The sequence below is a fragment of the Anomaloglossus baeobatrachus genome, chromosome 4 (genome assembly GCF_048569485.1).
Source record: "Anomaloglossus baeobatrachus isolate aAnoBae1 chromosome 4, aAnoBae1.hap1, whole genome shotgun sequence".
Classification (NCBI taxonomy): Eukaryota; Metazoa; Chordata; class Amphibia; order Anura; family Aromobatidae; genus Anomaloglossus; species Anomaloglossus baeobatrachus.
In genome coordinates, this window is record NC_134356.1 from 638,676,523 (window position 1) to 638,699,015 (window position 22,493).

Sequence of the window (22,493 nt, forward strand, 5' to 3'; positions counted from 1 at the left end):
TCTGGAGTGGATCACTTCAAACGTGATGTGGTCCCTAAAAATTAATAGTTTTGTAAATTTTGTTGGAAAAATGAGAAATTGCTGATAGAATTTACCTAACTTCATAACAAAATAAAATTAGGTTTCAAAACTTGTGGTTATATAAAGTAGACATGTGGGAAATGTTTTTTTATTAAAAGCAACCAGCAGGATTTTGATATATGAGGTAAAGGCAGTGCCATACTGGCACTAGCATGCTGATTGCAGGCATACCCCTTGTTGAAAGATCAGATGCTTGGTTGCTGTAATATCTGTAATCAAAGTTACAGAAATGCACTACACTCTAATTGACGTGTGCAGCAGTGCGGGGCTTTGTGGGTTGGGTCCTCAGTGTATATTCCTCCTCCTGTGCCTAATTTTCTTTATTTAAATATCACGCCACTCTGCCATTGGTGGCACGTGTGGATTGCCACAGCAATTGTCTCGATTAAAATGGCGCTGAAGTCCACGAATGCGTGTACCACAATCTCTGGTGGCATTTTATTGAAGACGCTATGTAAAAGACTATGAGCGCCATTGGCATGTGCGCAGATTTTAGTTTTTTACATCTGTCCACGTGCTGCTGTCTCTCGGTCTTCACCGCAGTGTCTTCAATAAAATGGCACCTGAAATCATGGAACACAAATGTGCGGACTCCTGAAAAGGGTGGTTCACCCATATTTTTTATTTTCTAGTTCGATATAATATTGAGAAACCATGTTTCTCTCAAATACCTTATGTTGGCAATAGCGCCTGTGAGAGGTGCTATTGCAGACCGTTGTTCTCCTCGCCCGAACCCCGTGTCCTCGGGGATCCGGTGACGTCACGTCAAGTTCCTGATCAAGTCACATCACCGTAGCGGCCTCAGTCTTCCTGACTCACTGGGCTGTGGGCGGTGTGTCACCGCTCATCACAGCCCAATGTGTCTCCTGCTTGCAGTGCTCTGCTGTTAGGGAGGAGGGAGCAGATGGGCTGTGAGGAGCAGTGAAACACCGCCCACAGCCCATCACTCACGGACACTGCGGCCGGCCGCGGGTCAGGAACTTGACGTGACATCACCGGACCGGACCCCCGAGGTCACGGAGCCCGGGAGTCATGGAGCGGGGAACAGCAATCTGCAATAGCGCCTCTCACAGGCACTATTGCCAACATAAGGTATTTTGTTTCTCAATATAATATCGATCTAGAAAATAAAAAAAATATGGCTTTGAACCATTTAAATGAAGACCCAATTACTGTGGCAATATGCACGCGCCGCCAACAGCTGCAATGGCAGTGCGGTGCGATACTCACAGAAAAGGGGGCAAGCCAGGACGATGCTGGAGGAGTAAACGCCCAGGAACTAACCCACAAATGCCCGCCCCCGATGCAACCGGCAATGTGCAGTGCATTTCTGCAACTTTGATTAAAGCTATTTCAGCAACCAAGCATCAGATCTTTCTACCAAAAGGTATACGCCTGACTTCAGCATCTTACTGCTAGTATGGCACTGCCTTTATTTTACATTGCAAACTTCTGGTGGTTGGTTCCCTTTAACTATTTTGTCGGTCATAACTCGTTGGTTTAACACTAAAACTACTGGACTCGTGACACCTATATAGAAATACATGGTGCAAAGTAGTCAAAATGACTACCTCAGTAGTTCCAGTGTTAAGGGTATACAAATTTCAAAGTTTAAAAATTGCAAAATCTTTGCCAAATTTCCGATTTTTTTCACAAATAAAACGCAAAAAATATCGGTCTAAAGTTACCACTAACATGAAGTACAAATTTATATATATATATATATATATATATATATATATATACATATATGTGTAACAAAAAAGAAAGCCCAAAACACAATCTAGGAATCACTGGGATCAGTTCTAGAGTTATGACCTCAAAGTTGCACTGAAATTAAACATGGCTGGGTCATGAAAGTGAAAACTGATTCGGGGGGGGTTAGGCCTAAGCCACACGGCGAGGAAATCGGTGCGAGTGGAGTGCGATAAAAGATCGCATTCCACTCGGAGCAATTTTAGCCTGTGTGTCAGTGCACATGAGCGATTATTTTCTCAGCCCTAATTGGACCGAGAAAACAATCGCAGCATGCTGTGATTGTAATGCGATACTCTTGTCTCTCGCACCCATTCAGTTGAGAAAAATTGCACTACTGCATCGCACTAGTGCCCCGTGTGGCCCCAGCCTTAAAGGGAAGACTATACATGTTTGATATCTACGAACTCGCTCTGCCCTAGTGAATCATATTACGAGGTCAGTTTTACCATATAGTAGTGATGTGTTGGTCGTGAGCGATCCGACACAAAGATCCGGCTCCCTGTTGTGGACAGGAGCCGGATCACCAATGAGAGCCAGTAAAATCTCTAAACGGCTTTTTGCCGCTGAAACCCCGCCCACCCACGAGTAAACTCCACCTACTCAACAATTTAATTGGGCACTTGTAAGTGGGCGGGGTTTAGCCACGGGTGGGCGGGGTTTTGGCGGCGTTTCTATAATCTTAAATATGTGTTCACCTGGGGTGAACACATATTTAATAAGGAGCCGAGAACGAGCTGAAAGATCCGGCTTTTTGGTGAACGGAGCCATGGGAACCGGATCACCAAAAAGAGCCGGACTGCCCATCACTACCATATAGTGAACACGGTAAATAAAAAAACCCTCAAAAAAACCATTGTGTAATTGCACTTTTGTTGCAATTTGGAAATTTTCCCCATTTTCCAGTACAACATGGGGCAGAATGAATGGTGTCGTTCAAAAGCACAACTCATCCCGCAAAAATCAAGCCCTTATATGGCTATATACTGATGTAAACAAAGTTATCACTCTAAATAACCATGTGGTGAAGGCATACCTCCCAACCGTCCCGGATACTGCGGGACTGTACCGGATTTCAGCGGGTGTCCCGGTGTCACGATCGTGAGGCTTTTTGTCCCGCCCGTGGCTCCGCCCACCCGCTCTCTCCCGTCTGACTTTCTCCCCCTCCTAATGCCCATGAGCAGAGCAGAGCCGAGCACTGCTTCACTGCTCTGGCTCTGTGCTGCCGCTGTTATGGGTGGGCAGCAGCAGCACTCTGGCTGCCGGCACTTTAAATCTGCAGCTCAGCGTGCACTCACTGCTCACTGCTGGGCTGTTTGTGTACAGAAGTGCATCTGTGGGCGGAGCTACCGAGCAACATGCTGAGCTCTGTCCACAGATAAAGAGACTGCAGGAAGAGGAGCTGAACACCAAGGAATGCTGTATGTGACCCCTCCACCTACCCAAAGCTGTATGCCCCAACCCCCTCCTCACCAGAGCTATATGCCTCCAGTCACCCCCCTCACCACATCTGTATGGCCCCCTCACCAAATTTGTATGCCCCCCCACCAGATCTATATGCCCCCCAGCACACCCCAGCTCTGTATGCCTCCAGCCCCCTCCCACCAGATATGTATGCCCCAGCAGCCCTCTCCTCACCAGAGCTATATGCCTCCAGCCACCCCCCTCACCAGATTTGTATGTCCCCCAGCCCCCACACCAGATTTGTATACCCCCCAGCCCCCACACCAGATCTATATGCCCCGAAGCTCTGTATGCCTCCAGCCCCCTCCCACCAGATATTATATCCCAGCCCCCCCTCACCAGATATGTATGCCTCAGCAGCCCTCTCCTCACCAAAGCTATATGCCTCCAGCCACGCCCCCTCACCAGATCTGTGTGCCCCCCCAGCCCCAACACCAGATTTGTATGCCCCCAGCCACCCCATCGGAGCTGTATGTGCCCCCAGATCTGTATAAGCCCCAACACCAGAGCTATATGCCCCTTAGTAATATCTATGCTACCAGTAATTTGTATGCCCCACAGTAAAGTGTATTTCCCCCAGTAATGTGTATACCCCTTAGTAACGTGTATGCCCCTCAGTGAAAAACAGACATTCTTCACTGATGTGTTAAACACACATGTTCCTTCATACTCCGTGATTCACGGCACACAGTGGTTGTCCATGTGCAATCCATGATACGTGATCCGTACTCCGTGATTGCACATGGACATATACTCACCTGCCCCCGCTCCTGCTCTCCGTGGTGCTGAAGAGTCCCGCGATTCAGCATCCAGCCACCGCTCTCTCACCTCTGCAGCTGCTTCCGGGTCGGCTCTGGCTGCATAAATGAATATAACCATATACCGATTCCAATATCAAGGTAAATTAATTATCAAACACCAACCTGAATCATATTACTTTAAAAACGTATTACTTTATTTACATATATGCCACAAAGGTACACACATTTAAACGAAAAGTGATGAGAAGAAAGGTGGGAAACAATTCCCCTAGTTCTCACCCTTCCTATCATACAGGGGTCGGCGTCCTACAGTTCATTGACGCCCCCGTTCCTCGTCGACTTGAGTCCTGTCCTGACCCTCCACTCACACTAAAGAAATTCCCATGTGTCTAGATAATAAGTGGGTAAGGTGAAACACCCAAGAAAAGGCCAACAGGGATAGTGTGTGATATCATAAGACATTTAATCACTGTCAGTAAACGTCATGGATAGTCTATGGGATGGGTTATAACTCAGTCGACTGTCAATCAGTATAAATTATAAAACTTTTGCTGCATTTTAGTCCAGGATGCACCCTACGCGTTTCGCCCTCTTATCAAGTTAATAGGGCTCATCAGGGGTACGGCGGCATTGATCCTTGACACTTATGTCACAGCTACAACCATTAGTATTAAGTAGATACCAAGGAATCTATACTGTTAAAGGATTTTTCCTCCTCCGGGAACCAAATCAGGACAATGTTTCTAATACACAGGATTCGGGGTATATATATCTATCTCAGCACGTCTGAAATCCAAGCTCAACCACAGATGCAGTTGACAGTCTACTGTAAACGCTTATGGGTATGTGTCAAGAAATCTAGGAACTAATCCAATGGTCCAGGCCCATTCACCTGTACCTGGTGCGGATAGATAAGACTAGATATCAACACGCCTGGGGATTCATCCCGTAGTGCAGGCTCATTTACATGACTGACAGTACAATCTGTCCCCCTAGAGTAATCCTGGTCCTGGAAGACCCGATGATAAAGGACCACAACACCTCTGAGCGGTTAATGTCACCTGGGTGCTTTTTAGCAGACACCCGCACTGGAGGCGTACCGCTACCCAGGTGACATTAACCGCTCAGAGGTGTCGTGGTCCTTTATCATCAGGTCTTCCAGGACCAGGATTACTCTAGGGGGACAGATTGTACTGTCAGTCATGTAAATGAGCCTGCACTACGGGATGAATCCCCAGGCGTGTTGATATCTAGTCTTATCTATCCGCACCAGGTACAGGTGAATGGGCCTGGACCATTGGATTAGTTCCTAGATTTCTTGACACATACCCATAAGCGTTTACAGTAGACTGTCAACTGCATCTGTGGTTGAGCTTGGATTTCAGACGTGCTGAGATAGATATATATACCCCGAATCCTGTGTATTAGAAACATTGTCATGATTTGGTTCCCGGAGGAAGAAAAATCCTTTAACAGTATAGATTCCTTGGTATCTACTTAATACTAATGGTTGTAGCTGTGACATAAGTGTCAAGGATCAATGCCGCCGTACCCCTGATGAGCCCTATTAACTTGATAAGAGGGCGAAACGCGTAGGGTGCATCCTGGACTAAAATGCAGCAAAAGTTTTATAATTTATACTGATTGACAGTCGACTGAGTTATAACCCATCCCATAGACTATCCATGACGTTTACTGACAGTGATTAAATGTCTTATGATATCACACACTATCTCTGTTGGTCTTTTCTTGGGTGTTTCACCTTACCCACTTATTATCTAGACACATGGGAATTTCTTTAGTGTGAGTGGAGGGTCAGGACAGGACTCAAGTCGACGAGGAACGGGGGCGTCAATGAACTGTAGGACGCCGACCCCTGTATGATAGGAAGGGTGAGAACTAGGGGAATTGTTTCCCACCTTTCTTCTCATCACTTTTCGTTTAAATGTGTGTACCTTTGTGGCATATATGTAAATAAAGTAATAAGTTTTTAAGGTAATATGATTCAGGTTGGTGTTTGCATAAATGAATATGCATGCCATAATGAACCAGCCAGGAAGAAGCAGAGAGCAGCTGCCGAACTCAGCATCGCTGGAGAAGGTGAGTTGAAAAAGATTTTTATTTTAAATGTCCGTGTTTTTCTGGTACGTGTTTCACGGATCACACCATAGTGTGGTCTGTGGGACATCAGTGATGCCAGAAAAAAAGCAGACATGTTTCTGTGCGGCAATCACGGATATGCATGTACGCCGCACGGAGACACGGTCAGTGAAAAATCACTGATGTGTGTGCAGACCCATTGATTATAATGGGTCTGCATAGGTCAGTGATTCTGGTACGTATAAAAAGTAGCACATACATACCAGAATCACTGACATCTGAAACAGGCCTAATATGTATGCCCCTCAAGTACTGTCTATGCCCCAAGACCCTCCTGTGCTGTATATACTGTAGCCCCAGCCCCTCCTGTGCTGTCTATACTGTAGCCCCCAGCCCCTCCTGTGCTGTCTATACTGTAGCCCCAGCCCCTCCTGTGCTGTCTATACTGTAGCCCCCAGCCCCTCCTGTGCTGTCTATACTGTAGCCCCAGCCCCTCCTGTGCTGTCTATACTGTAGCCCCCAGCCCCTTCTCTGCTGTCTATACTGTAGCCCCCAGCCCCTCTTCTGCTGTCTATACTGTATATGTGTGTGTGTATATATATATATATATATATATATATATAATATATTATAGTATATAAAACCTGCATCCTCCCTTGTGATACATACACAGCGGTGTCAGTGTGTACTGTGCGTGGCTAGGTCTGTTAAAGTGTTGCCAAGTGATCACATGCCGAGGAGGAGCTGGATAGAGACAAGCGGGGTAGGTGAGTGCGGCTGCTGCCGGCTTCCCCATATTATTACCTCCAATGTGTGTATATGTATGATGTATATATCTATGTATGTCAGTGCAGATGACTGTGTATAGATTTGTCTGTTTATATGTATTTTAGGGAATTTGTCTTCAAATATGTACCGTATATGTGCGTATGCCTGTGCCCACGATCAGGACTCGCTGTATCCTGGAGGCAGCGCGTCCTGATCTGCGGGGCTGCACGTCTCCTCCGCAGGAGACCACAGCTGCCTGTGCCCACGATCAGGACTCGCTGTCTCCTGGAGGCAGCGCATCCTGATCTGCGGGGCTGCACGTCTCCTCCGCAGGAGACCACAGCTGCCTGTGCCCATGATCAGGACTCGCTGTATCCTGGAGGCAGCGCGTCCTGATCTGCGGGGCTGCACGTCTCCTCCGCAGGAGACCACAGCTGCCTGTGCCCACGATCAGGACTCGCTGTATCCTGGAGGCAGCGCGTCCTGATCTGCGGGGCTGCACGTCTCCTCCGCAGGAGACCACAGCTGCCTGTGCCCACGATCAGGACTCGCTGTGTCCTGGAGGCAGCGGGTCCTGACCTGCGGGGCTGCACGTCTCCTCCGCAGAACGCAGCTGCCTCTGCCCACGATCAAGGTTCAGTGCGCTGCGGTCTCCTGCTGTGTTCTCCCTACGGAGGACGCATGCAACTGCAGCAAACAATTGATATGCTGCAGTCTGAAAAGACGCTCCGCAGGTCAGTATTTGCTGCAGAAAAAACAAGCACAGTGGGCACAGGGTTTCTAGAAATCCCTCCACTGTGCTTGTACTGTACAATACGGACACAGCAAAAACACGCTACATCCAAAATGCTGCAAATACTGATCGTGGGCACGCAGCCTTATACAATGTGATCAGCAGAGCTGAAAAGGATTGGATGTGGGCGTGACAGATTGCAAAATGGGTGTGGTTAGGGGCGTGGCTTAAAATTGCATACATACATTACATTACATACTTTGTCCCTCTTTCTCATCTTTAAATGTTGGGAGGTATGTGAAGGGGTTAAAAAGCACTAATATATATCTCCACATAAAAAGCCCCTCTATACAGCTCGTTCCCGGTATCCACCACACCCGCCCCTGATATAACGCCGTTTGTTTTCTCGTCTCCTCAGATTCTCCTCAGTCTGAGCGTCGCCCAACGCCGGCCGCTCACAAGGCGGGAAGCGCCTCTCCTCATCACGTGATTGTCCCACTATATAAAGAAAAACTGCCCTGGTTTCCACAGCAACCGGTCAGTTGCTGCACGATCATTGGCCGCGGCACTTGTCACAAGTTTGAGCGGCGAGCCTATCAGCGAACTACCTGTGCGCATGCTCAGAATGCACGGAATACTAGCAATGGCGAAACAGGTTTTCACGTACAGAGAAGGGGAATTATTTCCGGGTGAGAGAGCAAAGGTCAGAGGACAGCTACCAATATGGCGGCTCCGGGGGAATTAGCTGGCTTGGGCTCACTGGTGAGTTTATAACTTGTGTCACGGTAACAAGTTCCCGTAGCCGGGCTTCTCTGTAGAAGGGATTACACTGGGGGCAGGGGCAGGCCTAGTCATGGATCCTCCGCAGTATTGCCGGTGTTATCAGAAGCACGTGGTCCACCTGTGACTGCTCTAGTGCTGTTCAGAGACTTGTTGTTCTCCATCTTCTCAGTGGTCTCCATAGAAATGAATAGGAGCGGAGGATTAACCCTTTCTATGCTGTAATGGTCCCATAGTCTTCTCTGGGGGCTAAAGCTGCTGAAAGCGACACCACAATTCCCGCTCAGTGCTGTGTCCTGTATATGGTGCCATTATAGGGCAGTGTTTTCTGCTATACGCAGTGATGGTGGACAGAGCACTTCCATCATCCGCACTACTATGGAAGGTGACAATTTATTGTTTGTGGTTCTTTTTATAATTTTGTTAGGAGTCCAACAAAAAACCCCTCCATATACCGTTAGATGTCAGCGAGGGTCCAGTACGGAGCCGCACTCTTAGGCCCTGTGTGCACTTACCGGATTTTGCCGCGGATTTTTTGCGGTTTTGCAGAAAATATCCTGTGCGCACTAGGCGGAATTTGACAGCTGCATGTTTTGCTGCGGGATTCCCGCAGCAAAAACAATTGTATGTCACTTCTTTTCCGCACGTCGCTGCGGGATTTCACTACATTGACTCCAATGTTAATCGTGAAATCCCGCAGGGAATAACGCAGGCACCAAATTCTGTGCGGTTCACTGTGTTTTCCTGCGTTATTCCCTGCGGTATTTCGCGGTTTACCTGCGGTAATGTACATCGCCTGTCTGCGGTTTTGCAGGGAAGTGATGTCATTACAGGAAGAGGAAGCGGAGCAGAGAGTAAACAAACACACAGATCACAGACATAGAACACACATAGAAATCAAACAGAAATATAGAAAACAAAGCACGTGGGCTCCGCTGTATATTTACCGTCCAGCCGAGGTAAGCACACAGCGGCGGCCCGGTATTCTCAGGCTGGGGAGGGAGAGGGGCAGGGTTAATGTCCCCCGCCTCACTCCCCCTCCCGCAGCCGAAAATATCAGCCGCAGCTGCCCCGGGACTGTCGCATGCATTATGCGGCAGTACCGGCTTGTCCCGGCTCTTCCTGCTGCCCTGTAGCAGTGGCAGTCAGGGTAATAGTACGAGGAGTTAATGGTGGTGGATCGCCGCCATTAACTCCAGGCTTGATCATGGCAGCGTCTGAGACAACTGACATGATCAACCCGTAAGTAAAGTGAATAAAACACACCGAAAAATCCTTTATTTTAAATAAAACAAACAAAAGCCTCGTTCACCATTTTATTAACCCCTCCCGAAACAAAGCTCCGGCGTAATCCACAGGTCCTGCGCTGCGCACATCCAGCCGCGACTGACACACAGCGCTGAATTACCTCTGCTGTCTCGCAGCGAGACAGCAGAGGTAATTACCGGTCATTTCCCACGGCCAGTAATGTGAACTCACTGCCGACCGTGCGAAATGCAGCGATCTGTCCTCTGTCTGTCTATCCCTCTGTCTGTCTATCCCTCTGTCTGTCTATCCCTCTGTCTGTCTATCCCTCTGTCTGTCTATCCCTCTGTCTGTCTATCCCTCTGTCTGTCTATCCCTCTGTCTGTCTATCCCTCTGTCTGTCTATCCCTCTGTCTGTCTATCCCTCTGTCTGTCTATCCCTCTGTCTGTCTATCCCTCTGTCTGTCTATCCCTCTGTCTGTCTATCCCTCTGTCTGTCTATCCCTCTGTCTGTCTATCCCTCTGTCTGTCTATCCCTCTGTCTGTCTATCCCTCTGTCTGTCTATCCCTCTGTCTGTCTATCCACTATCTCAGAATGACTTTTTTTTTAATGTGCTTTATTGCATTGAATGCAATAAAGCACATCCAAACCCGCACGCGGCAATACCGCGAACAATACCGCGGTAAAACCGCAGCAAACCGCATGCGGTTTTCAGGTGCGGTTCAGGCCTTCAGAGACGCCGAGCGTTTAAAGAGAAGCTGTCCGCAGTGTTTTACTAAGGCTGCTTTCACACATCCGGTTTTTGCTGTGTGGCACAATCCGGCGATTTGCGGGAAAACCGCATTGTGTTTTTGTTTTTTTTTCCGCCGGTGCGGTTTTTCCTCATAGACTTTCATTACCGCCTGATTGTGCCACATGCACTTGCATTTGATCCGGTTTTTGCCGGTTGCGGCAAAAATCGTCACTCCGGCGGCCGCACAGGACGCAGAGAGGAACGTTTTTTGCCAGCGGCAAAAAAATGCATAGCACCGGGTGCGGCATGGTGCATAATGAAAGTCTATGCACGCCGGATACGGTGGCATGCTTCAAATGCCGGAAGCATGTACCGTATTTTGTTTTTACTTCTGAGCATGCCCAGAAGTGAGAAATTCATTGATTTTCTGACAAGCAATCACTCACTCACTATCTCTCAAACTCTCACTCACTGGCTCATTCACTCACACTCACCCACTCACTGATCACCGTTGCGGCTGTCAAACTCCTCTGGCGGCTTCTCCTGATTTGAAAATGCCGGCCGCCCATTATTCAATCTCGTATTCCCTGCTTTCCCTGCCCACCGGCGCCTATGATTGGTTGCAGTCAGACACGACCCCACGCTGAGTGACAGCTGTCTCACTGCAACCAATCACAGCCGCCGGTGAGCGGGTCTATATCTTGCAGTAAATAAATAATTAAAAAAAAAACGGCGTGTGGTTCCCTCCAATTTTGATACCAGCCATGGTAAAGTCACACGGCTGAAGGCTGGTATTCTCAGGATGGGGAGCTCCACGTTATGGGGAACCCCGCAGCCTAAAAATATTAGCCAGCATCCGCCCGGAATTGCCGCATTCATTAAATGCGACAGTCCCGGGACTTTACCCGGCTCATCCCGAATCGCCCTGGTGCGGGGGCAATCGGGGTAATAAGGGGTTAATCATGGCAGGCGTCTGTGAGACACCCCCAATGATTAACCTGTAAGTGAAAGTAAATAAACACATCGAAAAAAACACTTTATTTGGAATAAAAGACAAATAAACCCCTCTTTCACCATTTTATTAAAGTCCCCAAATACCCCTCCATGTCCGACGTAATCCACAGAGGTCCCACGACGATTTCAGCTCTGCTACATGAAGCTGACAGGAGCGGCAGTAGAACACCGCCGCTCTCTATCAGCTCCACGCAGCAACTGAAGGGAGTCGTCACTGAGGTAATGCCGGTGTATGTGCGGTGATGATGGGGTCTCTCTCAGCCTTTAAAAAAAAAAAAACAAAAACGGATCCGTCACATCAGTTTTTACCCAATCTGAGACGGATCCGTTCCATCAGGCACAAACCGGATTGTGCCTGATTGGATAAAAACTGATGTGTGAAAGCAGCCTAAGTAAAGTACAGACAGGGACGTATTGGAGCTCTCCTACTGATTAAAATGAGATGTCAGGTGAAGAAATCCGTTTTATGTATTTTCTTTAGTCTGTGTTTGACGTTTTCTTCTATTCATATATTCGTGTATCAGAGCAGGAGTGCTGGCAGGGTCTTCAGCTGTGCTCTGGGCCCTCCGCTGCCTCTGGGTGAAGGGGGGGGGGGGGGTCTTTTCTTTTTTTTTTAAATTTTATAATTTTACACGGAGGCCGTCTTAGCTACAGGCGGCAGTTGTGCAGATTGACCTTATGGTGGCTTCAGGAAAATGGTGGTTCTGCATGCCCAGATTGATCTCGTGGTGGGCTACAGGAAAATGTCGGCTGCACATGTGCAGATTGAGCTCGTGGTGGGCTACAGGAAAATGTCGGGCTGCACATGTGCAGATTGAGCTCGTGGTGGGCTGCACATGCACAGGTTTCCTGAAAATGGCTGCTGTGCATGGGCAGACTGATCTCATGGTGCGCTATAGGAAAATGACGCTGGGGGCGCTGAGCAATTTGCACATGCGCAGCCGCCATTTTCCTGAAGCCCACTACGAGGTCAATCTGTGCAAGCGCTGCCTGCGGCTAGACCAATGCAAACTTTAAATAAGGAAGAAAAGACCCCCAGAGGCAGCGTAGGGGCTATAGCAGAGCTGAAGACCCTTCCACCAGTCCCACACAAAGATATGTATAGAAGAAACAAAATATACAAAACCGATTTCTTCACCTTGGGTTTAATTTTAATCAGTATGACTGCTCCAATATGACCCTGTCTGTGCTTTAGGCCTCTTTCACACGTCGTTTTTCACGGACGTGTCAAAGGTGCATATTTCCCTCCATGAGCTGTGTTTATGGCACACGTGTGTGCTCCGTGTGTTATCCGTGATAACACATGGAGAACGGGAACTTTCTACTCACCTGTCCCTGGCTTCGCTGTCCGTGGTGCTGATCTTCAGTCTCCGGTCCTGCTGACTCCCCGCTGTTGCTGCTTCCGGCCGCAGTGAAGTGAATATGCAATGAACATAATGAGCGGCGGTCGGAAGCAAGTGACAGCAGCGGCAGAGACAGCAGGGCTCGAGAAGGTGAGTAAAAATTTTTTTTCTCGCAGACGCATGTGTTTTCTCCAGTGCATGTCCATCCGTGTGGTTCGTTTGCGTTCCGTGTGATGCCGGAGAAAATGGACACATGTCTACGTGTGGGGCACACGTATGCTCCACACGGTCCATGGCAGAATACGCATGTGAGCGCAGACCCATTGATTTGAATGGGTCTACGTGTGCCCGTGTCTCCGGTACGTGAGGAAACGGACCAAACACGTACCGGAGACACGGACGTGTGAAAGAGGCCTAACTTAGTAAAATGCTGTTGACTGGCATTGATCAGGCGTCTCCCATTGTGAATATGCTTTACAGTAAAAGTCAGTAGGATGGATAAAAAGCTGCTTGGGCATCTGAATGTTTTGCTAGCTTCCCCCCCCCCTTTTTTTTTTTTGTTCTTCAAAATAACCCTAGCATTTTATTCATTGCTCAATGGATTTAAAAAATGTGGAAAACTCCCAATAAAAAGACAAAATAACCTCTCAATAACGGCTCAAGAGTCGGAGGAAAATAATATTGAAAAAGAATCTCTGTGCAATAATCCAAATACAAGAAAAGACACTTCGGGTTGATACAACTACGGATACAAGGAACAAGGAACAATTCCTGAATAAAGTACCGTGTTTCCCCGATAGTAAGACACCCCCGATAGTAAGACGTAGTGGGGGTTTTGGGGGGGTCGGCTAATGTAAGACGTACCCCGAAAGTAAGACATAGTAAACGGAAAGCGTTATTTATTTATTTTTTTTCTTCTTTACAGTACCGGCCGAGCGCCCAGCTGAGCGCCCTGACACGCCGGCGGCCGAGCGCCCAGCTGAGAGCATCAGGACCACGGACAACATACAAAAACACGCAGCCTCAGTGCCCTCATGTGCAGCAATCGCGGCAAGTCCCCATACGGTACCTTGCATGGAGACTTGCTGCGATTGCTGTGGGATTTTTTTTCCAATATAAGACATACCCCGAAAGTAAGACATAGTGGGACTTTTGGGAGTAAAAAGAATGTAAGACACTGTCTTACTTTCGGGGAAACACGGTATCATCCACTTGAAAAATGGACGTTTTTGACCACTGGAAAAACTGTGAATGTATCTTTTGACCATGTGCACACAGAGGTTTTTTTTTTTTGTTTTTTTTTTTTTAGGGAGTCTTTTGGAACAACAGATAAAAAAAACACTTGGATATCAATTGACAAACTTTTCCTGTTCATTTCTATTGTAAAACCTCTTTGCTGGTTATCTGTTCAGTCTTTTGAGCATTTTTCATCCACTTCTTCAGGTTTTCAAAAACACTTGGACAAATGAAGAAGTGCAGGTCACATCTTTGAGGCGGCTCCTGATGGAATCTGCTCCAAACTAGGCACTGTCCAATCAGAAGGCCATAAAAAATATAACTTAACAGACGGTTTTTGTTTCCTGAAGCACTTTTGTAAAGAACTCGCCAAAGAAGGAGAGTTTCCTGTAGACGTTTCAGGTAGAAACCTCATAATTTTTGACTACCTCAAAAAAATATATTAAAAAACCTACACATGCACATAACTTTACCAACTGTTCAAATTCCCTTTCCCAGAGATGGTGGATTTGGTTGAATCCGTATTTACCATTAGTGATGGTAGCTGAGAAAAAGCAAGCAAATCGAAATATATATGTAGAGGACACATTTTGTAAAATTCAGACTGGTACGTTTTCGATGTATACATTCTAGATCTACAGGCGTATAAATGTGAACCTAGACTTAGCTGGTGCTTGTACGGGGGGTGCCTGTAGGCTGCTGAAACACACATCATTTACAAAAATAAGTTTTGTCCCCCCTTCGCCTTTTGTTTTCCAGGGAGCAACAGAAGCGATGTCTGTGGCGGAGGCGCTGTCTCTTCCTGCAGAATCTTACGGCAATGATGTAAGTGTATAATAATCAGGATACTGATGGATCCACTAGTTTATCATGGTCTTGCTTTTCTGTGTGCAATTAGCTGGTAACAAGCCCCAGTAATACCGATGAGATCAGTGATTGGCTGTGGAGGGCTACTGCTGTGGATGATGATTTCTATTAAAGGGGTTATCCGGCTTATTTTGCTTTTTTTATTATTTACACTATTGGGCTACATTGGGGCAGGTAAGTAGATAGTGACCACTTACCTGCCCTGCTGTCAGCCCCTCTCCCCCGACTCAGAGGTGTGACTGGTCCTGCTGTGATTTTGCTACTTCTGGTCATTTCATGTCAACATGGGCAGGACCATGTTGACATGCAAATCTGCCAGTGCATGTTGCCGTCCTGCTGGGCGGGTACAGTGCGTTGAGCCCCGCCCCCTCCCTGTGCGCGGCTATCTGTGCCCTGTATGTGCTGGACAAACAGGGTTTCCCTCTCTGTCTAGGACACCGTGAGCGCTGTTTGTGCAACAGTGTCCTCAGCTCATTATGTTGTATGGTGCCCGGGCAACTGTGACCCCCCCCCTCCCCCATGCGCTGTCTCTGTGATGAATGCAGCCTCCCGTGCTCCTCGCTTCTGAATACAGTCAGAAGCAGGGATGTCACCTGACACCAGCGAACAACAGCACTAAGCTCTGTATCGCTCAGCTGTAAGGACACTGCAATCATCTCAGCACGGAGGAGAAGAGACAGCATGCTGCATGGGTGAGAAGAGAGAGCGTGCACGGCTGACAGAGTGGGGGGGGGGGCAGAGAAGAGAGTTCATGGGTGACACAGCAGGGGGGCAGAGACGAGAGTTCATATGGGTGAGAGACAGGGGAGTGCTGGGGGCAGAGGAGACAGTGCAGTGGGAGAGAGGAGAGTGCATGAGGGGGGATTATGTATAATATATTATATAACTCTAGGTTTGTGTGTCTATATGTGTCTATATGTGTATATATCCTATAGACTCACATTAGGGACTATATATAATTTTCATTACATAGATAGTACTCATTTATCTATCAGGTGCTGGGGCAGAATACTGACAGGGAATGTGTGTGCAGAGGGCGGGGCTGGACACTGAGGCCGGGGGCGGTGCCAGCTGTGACACTGGGTTCGGCAGTCAAACATGTCAGTTAGGTTGTGCTGAATGTAAACAAAGAGCTGCAGAGAATAAAGTGAAAAATCAAGAGAAACAAAAGTTAGAAAACAAAAAAAATAATGTAGGGGGTGTTTTATATGACAATACAGCACAGATTAACTTAAATTTTGTTTTGTTTTTTTTGGAGTTTGTCGGACAACTCCTTTAATTTTTGTTATGTTACATGACTATCATTTGGGGAGCAGTCTTTTAAAAAAAACCAAAAAAAGGGGGAAACCCTTTCAATATGTTGATACTGTTGAGTGACCACCAAATAGATGCATACGACTTTTCTCTGTATAGTCTACCCCTCCCTGAACAATGAATTATGATAAATCTAAGGCTCTCTAAATAATACTGGTGTTTTATTTTGTAGCCCGCCCTGGAATTGGCCTGGGCCATGAAGGCGTATCAGCACGCAGAGGTCTACTTCAATGTAAGTTTCCATTCCCAGGGGAGAAGGCAAGGGCTGAACATACAGTGCAGTGTCAAGCGACTGGCATTAGTGCAAAAATCACAGCATTTAGCCAGGATGACCGCGGTCAGTAAACTACTGCTGATCAGTGGTTATTTTCTGGCCTGTTAAATACTGACTGCACTTCCATGCACAATCGTTCTGTGTATCTAGGATATCAGGACAATGATTTTTACGTGAGGCAGATAATCAAGAAACGTGTGTTCCTTGACCAGTCTAAATCACTGCCGTGATCTAAAAGGTATCTTGCAACCTATATCTTGTATAAACCATGCGTAGATACTTTAAATTTTGTCAATTCCTGCCAGATCCCATGTTTGTGAACACGCCACTTCAAGTGATGGTGTTACATTCTGTCCCTTCAGCTTATATCCTCCGTTGATCCTCGCCTCCTAAAACTGACCCGTTTAGATGATGGGATCTACACAACTTTTCGGTCGGAATTTCCGGATCTACGTATTGATGTAATCGACCCCGAAGATCTGAAGTCTCCTGCGGCCAAAGAGGTAAAGTGCTAACTAAGGAGATCCTGCTCACCCCCCCCCCCCCCTCCCAGTTTTGTTTCTGCATAACAATGACTTGTTGTATAACCTTCATAGAAATGGCGGCCATTCTGCCTGGACTTTGAGAATCGAGTGGAAGATTTTAACTACGGGACCTTATTAAGACTGGACAGCAGCAAGGAGTATTCAGAGGAGAATACCATCTTCAGTGAGTGTGTAGCAAATGGATGATATACTGTGAAAACAGCGACAGCTCACAGATGCTATCCGTACACAAGGACGATAGTGTTATAGGAATATTCCCATCATCATGGATGGATAGATAGTGCTGGTAAATACAAGAAATCTTGCTATTTACTATATCAACAACGACAAACTTTTAATAAGCAGTAGAAAAGCAAGTGTTCAGCATTACAAGCATTATCCGACAATATTCATATGTGAACATAGGAATAACCCTTTATGCTAGGGTCCGTAATCAACATCTGTGAAACCACCATCTCGCTTATTACACTGTATTTTAGTTTTCGGGTCTCCATGTAAGCACTTTCTCACACGTCCGTGCAAAACACACCTGTTTTGCATGGTCCGTGGTATATGTGTCAGTGTGTGTTCTGTGTGACATCCGGATAGCCACACGGACAGCATGAACTTCTCTACCTTCCTGTCCCCAGCGCTGCTGGTGCTTTCGCGTTAGTGGTGCAGTGAATATGCATGAGCATAATGAGTGGGCCCGGAAGCAAGTGACAGCAGGGCTGGAGACGAGTAAAAAGAAAAAAAAAAAATATATAATTTTATTTCAAAGACATGGGTTTTCTCCAGTACGTGTCACACTGATCACATCAGTGCTGCTGGAGAAAAAATAACCTGTCGCTGAGTGGAGCACACGACCTTGTGAAATCATGGATGTGTGTGCAGACCCATTGATTTTAATGGGTCTACGTTTGTCAGTGTCTCCGGTACGTGTGAAAACAGATGTGTGAAGGGGTCTAAAGCTCATTGTGGGGAGAACTCTTTTAAAGCTCATTCAGCCATTGTAAATTAGTCCCTGAAGTTGTATGATGTGGTAGGAGGTGTCAGCACACAACCGTATTATCAACCACTCTGTCAATCTCCCCCCCCAAGAAATGCTCAATTGCAGGTCGTAGTACTTATAGGGATTGTCTGTACTCAGACAAAACTTATCCATAGGCAGGTAATGCTTTAAAGGGAACCTGTCATCAGGAATTTGGCTTTCAACCTAAACGTTTCCCCCTCTGCAGCTCGTGGGCTGCATTCTAGGAAGGTTTTTGTACTTTTTGTGCCCCTTTTTAAACCAAAATAAACACTTTATAAACTTGTACCTTTCTGTTTGAAAATCTTGTTAATTTTCCATGTGGGCGGGCCGTGTGGCGTCCGTTGCTGTAGCTTACGCCGTCCCCCATGCTCCAAATCATGCCTCATAACGCCGCCCACTGCGCCGAGGTCCCGTGCACGCCGGGACACCTAGTGACGTGGTCGCAGGCACGAGAGTATGGGCGGCGCTGTGATTGCATCGCAAGTGCGCGCCCATACTCTCGTGTGCGCGCTCTCCCCTCTGTACGTCGCTCAGATCCTCTGCTTCTCCTGTGCTCCGCTCCTCCCATCTATTTCCTGCTGCAGGGTACGATGGGAAGGAGGTGACGTCGGGCCGGCGCAGAACGCTGGAGGCAGTGGGGGAAAGGGCGGGCACGAGAGTATGGGCGGGCACTTGCGATGCAATCACAGCGCCGCCCATACTCTCGTGCATGCGACCACGTCACTAGGTGTCCCGGCGTGCACGGGACCTCGGCGCAGTGGGCGGCGTTATGAGGCATGATTTGGAGCATGGGGGACGGCGTAAGCTACAGCAACGGACGCCACACGGCCCGCCCACATGGAAAATTAACAAGATTTTCAAACAGAAAGGTACAAGTTTATAAAGTGTTTATTTTGGTTTAAAAAGGGGCACAAAAAGTACAAAAACCTTCCTAGAATGCAGCCCACGAGCTGCAGAGGGGGAAACGTTTAGGTTGAAAGCCAAATTCCTGATGACAGGTTCCCTTTAAAATAACCTAGTAAGCACTTACCTGCTTCCATCTAGTATTGATGTCACAACTGCAGCTCATGTAAATAGTCTTCATAGCACGTGACCACTGCAGGCGATCGGTAGTGATGCCATGATAGGCTGCTGAGGTCAGTGGTTTGCTGTAGAGGTCACATGCTATGGACATCACCAAAGCAGTCATATAAATAAATATTGACAATAAGCAAGAAGTGTTGTCCCATAGAGCAGCACTTTCAGGACAGAATATGTAATTAGGGCTGCAAGTAATTCTGTAGTCACACATCCATGTTTTACGGTCCATGTAAGGATGATCATTTCTGGTCTGGGAACTTAATTCGACAGCTATGATGCTGTGGCATTTGGGGCAGGACCAGTCTGGAGATCACAGATGTGAATGCAGCCCAAGAGCATCACTCACGTAAAAACCATCTGAGCTCTTTACCTTCTGTGCATGTCCTATTAGAAATAGAGGCTATTACTAAACTTTTCAGATTGCAAAATTTTTGTAACAATGTGAGATTTCTCACTTTCCCCTTATACTATCGAGCTTTGAACTTCGCTTCTCTCAGGGGACACGGGAAACCATGAGTGTATATGCTGCAGATAGGACGAATTACAACCTGACCAAAAAGGTGGCTATACCTGGCCTATTGGCACCAACCTCCTCAGTTTAGTGTCCTGTAGGAGGCAGACACAGGTCTGAAGTCGCAGAACAGTTTCTACCTTTTGTTTTTAACAAATTTTTGCTACCTGACTAAGCTAAACTGAGTGAATAGCTTTGTGGCAGTAGGCCACATAAAGCCTTCTCGGAAGGAGATGACTTTTTGTTTGGGTTGTAATTGTTAGGTCGGAGTCACACTCACGCAAGTTTCGCATTGCATCACCCGGCGCGGCCTGCTGCTCTCCGGATTGGAGCAGGTCAGCGCATGTATTTCTATGCAGCTGACCCGCTCCTGTCCGGAGATTGGCAGGCTGCGCCGGGTGATGTGATGTGAGAGTGTGACTCTGGCCTTAGTGCCAGTCTCATGGCTTGAGCAGCGTACACCCCACATTTTCTTGACGCTCCCGATGAAGGCGAATCTTATTTCTTTTTCTCTTTCAGCCACCCGAATCCAATTTTTTGCTATTGAAATTGCACGGAACAGAGAAGGATGTAATGACGTCGTTTACAGCCACAGACATAAAGGAGCTGGGAAATGAAAGCCAGGAGGGCAGTGCCACCACCGTGGACGCCGTCGGATGGGTCAGAGAAACCAGTGGAGCCGGGCCTTGTGTCCTCTATGACAATACCAGTTACCAAACAATTCTGATTTTATTTTTTTTTTTGCAGTTTCCACTATACACTCATTTGGCAAACAGTAAAATACCCAAACTTCATTGCTGCCACCACAGACTTTAAAACCGCTTCACAAAGTGCCATCTACAAGTATTTGGACACCCGGGGTTTATTTTTTGTAAATTTTAATAAATCGCCTGTATATTTACAAAATTCATAGTTGCCTCACACCTGGACACAGCTACACAACTGGAAGAATTATTTTATGGCAAAGTTTAACTTGTACAACTTCAGAACCAAATTTTATTCACACATGCCTTTCCAAAAAAAAGGGACAACCTCTTTGGAAATCACTGTCACCAAGGAAGTTGTCACTTCTCTTCCTCCTCCACACAGCTTGACTATGATTTGGGAATAGTGTTTGTACTTGCAGAGAATATGGGGATTATTGTTCATATTAGTTTTGTTCGCCTTCATTCAGCCATATTGTTCACCTCTCCCAAAAAAAGAGTAAATATGGAGGAACAATAATAAAACTTCATACATGGAAGGAAATATTCGGATAAATAACATGAGCTCCTTGTTCAAGGGATACTCCAGTGCCACTCACTTCCATCCCTCGCCAAGACGTGGATGAATCTTATCCTAATGAACAGGACACGTGCCCACGTCTTGACATCATGGCTCATTTCCAATGTAGAAGCGAGTGCGCCAGATGCACAGCTTGGACGCGACGGTCAAAGACTTTCCTTCATTCCCCCCCCCCCCGCCAAAGTATCACAACTACTATTAAGAAAATAAATAAATCTAACTGTGTGATAAGGTCCCACTCATCGGTGGGTTTGGCTAATTCATTTGGTTATGTGCACGGTTTAAAGGATTAGTTCTAGAGATGATCAAAAAGATTCATAGGGCTCAGGTCTAGCAGCCATGCTAGTAGTCCAAAACCTTAACCTCCTACCTGCGGACATCCTCTTCTGATTAGTAGGCCTGGCATGTATAGGAGCACCAGATTCTGGCCAGTTTGATCCGGCAGCTGCAGACTACCAACATGGCTCCTGCAACTCTTAGGCTATGTGCGCACGTTGCGTCGGAGTACCTGCAGTTTATTCTGCACGTTTTCCTTCCCTTGGTTTTTGACCAAATGGCTTTTGACCATTTTTTAGCGCTAAAAACGCATGCGTTTTTAGTGCTTTTTACCTGCGTTTTCACAGATGTGTTTTTTAGATCAAGACACTGAGAAATAAAGTTGAATTAGTCAAAAAAAAATGAAAAAAGAGAAAAAAAGTATAAAATTAACTTTTAATAAAACTATATGGGAAATTATCAATTTTAATGAAAAAATAGTGGTTATGCACATTTTATCAGAAAAATAGGTGAAGCTTATAATTTTTTAACATTTAAATTTTCGGTTATTGTGTGTGTGTAAAGGAACATTAGAACCCATTAATTTTTGTCCAGAAAAGCATGCGTTTTTTGAGCCAAAAACGCAGTGGAAAAGCAGGTAAAACGCAGGAATTGTGCTTTTGGTTGTGTTTTGCCATTTCTCATTGACTCCAATGTTAAGGAAACGCTGCAGAAATGGCAAAAACAACTGACATGCTGCTTCTTTTTCAGCATGGTTTTTGACCACAAATATGCAAATTAAACGCTGCAGAAAAAAAAGCAAAGTGCAGACAGGATTTCTGCTTTTCCCATAGACCTTGCTGGAAATCAAAAACGCATGCGTTTTAGCGCAAAAACGCTGCTGCTAAAAACGCTGCAGAAACGCGGAAAAAAACGCAACGTGCAAACATAGCCTTACAGTTAGTCTTGCTTGGTTCACTTCTACATAGAAAGGTGATCAGGGCAGGTGACACCATGTCTACTACTACCTGCCTGGTATCAATGGCTGTACCATCACCTGCCCTGAAAAAGTAAAGGACCTAGTTAAGCATGTAAAAAAAAAAAAAGGCCAGTTCTGATTTTTTTTATGCAAAAAAAATCTATTTTTTTTTTTTTTTTTTTTTACTGTAGTAGTCATATACCTATATGGCAACAAAATAAATTACAACTCCTATATACAGTATGTACGTGTGTGTTATAAAGCTCCGGACCTGACGCCATCACTAGGGTGAAGTACGGCAGAAGCAGATAAAGTCTAAACTGCTGTAACTTTCAATACAAAGTTGGTGGGAGTTAGG

General features: G+C 46.5%; 1 protein-coding gene across 1 annotated transcript; it reads left to right on the plus strand.

Moving 5' to 3' along the window:
* The first annotated feature begins 8,304 nt into the window (after positions 1 to 8,304).
* PBDC1 (polysaccharide biosynthesis domain containing 1) lies at positions 8,305 to 22,371 on the plus strand. The gene is made up of 6 exons (XM_075346453.1): positions 8,305 to 8,424; positions 14,774 to 14,839; positions 16,368 to 16,427; positions 16,832 to 16,972; positions 17,066 to 17,177; positions 20,137 to 22,371. The coding sequence occupies exons 1-6, from the start codon at positions 8,386 to 8,388 to the stop codon at positions 20,232 to 20,234; spliced, it is 516 nt and encodes a 171-aa protein (XP_075202568.1). The 5' UTR covers positions 8,305 to 8,385; the 3' UTR covers positions 20,235 to 22,371.
* Positions 22,372 to 22,493: the final 122 nt, after the last annotated feature.

Excerpts from the sequence above, each read along its gene's own strand:
- PBDC1 (XM_075346453.1), top strand. The coding sequence starts at position 8,386 with ATGGCGGCTCCGGGGGAATTAGCTGGCTTGGGCTCACTG. Across the intron at positions 16,973-17,065 it reads AGTCTCCTGCGGCCAAAGAG|AAATGGCGGCCATTCTGCCT; the intron begins GTAAAGTGCTAA and ends TAACCTTCATAG. Across the intron at positions 17,178-20,136 it reads AGAGGAGAATACCATCTTCA|CCACCCGAATCCAATTTTTT; the intron begins GTGAGTGTGTAG and ends TTTCTCTTTCAG.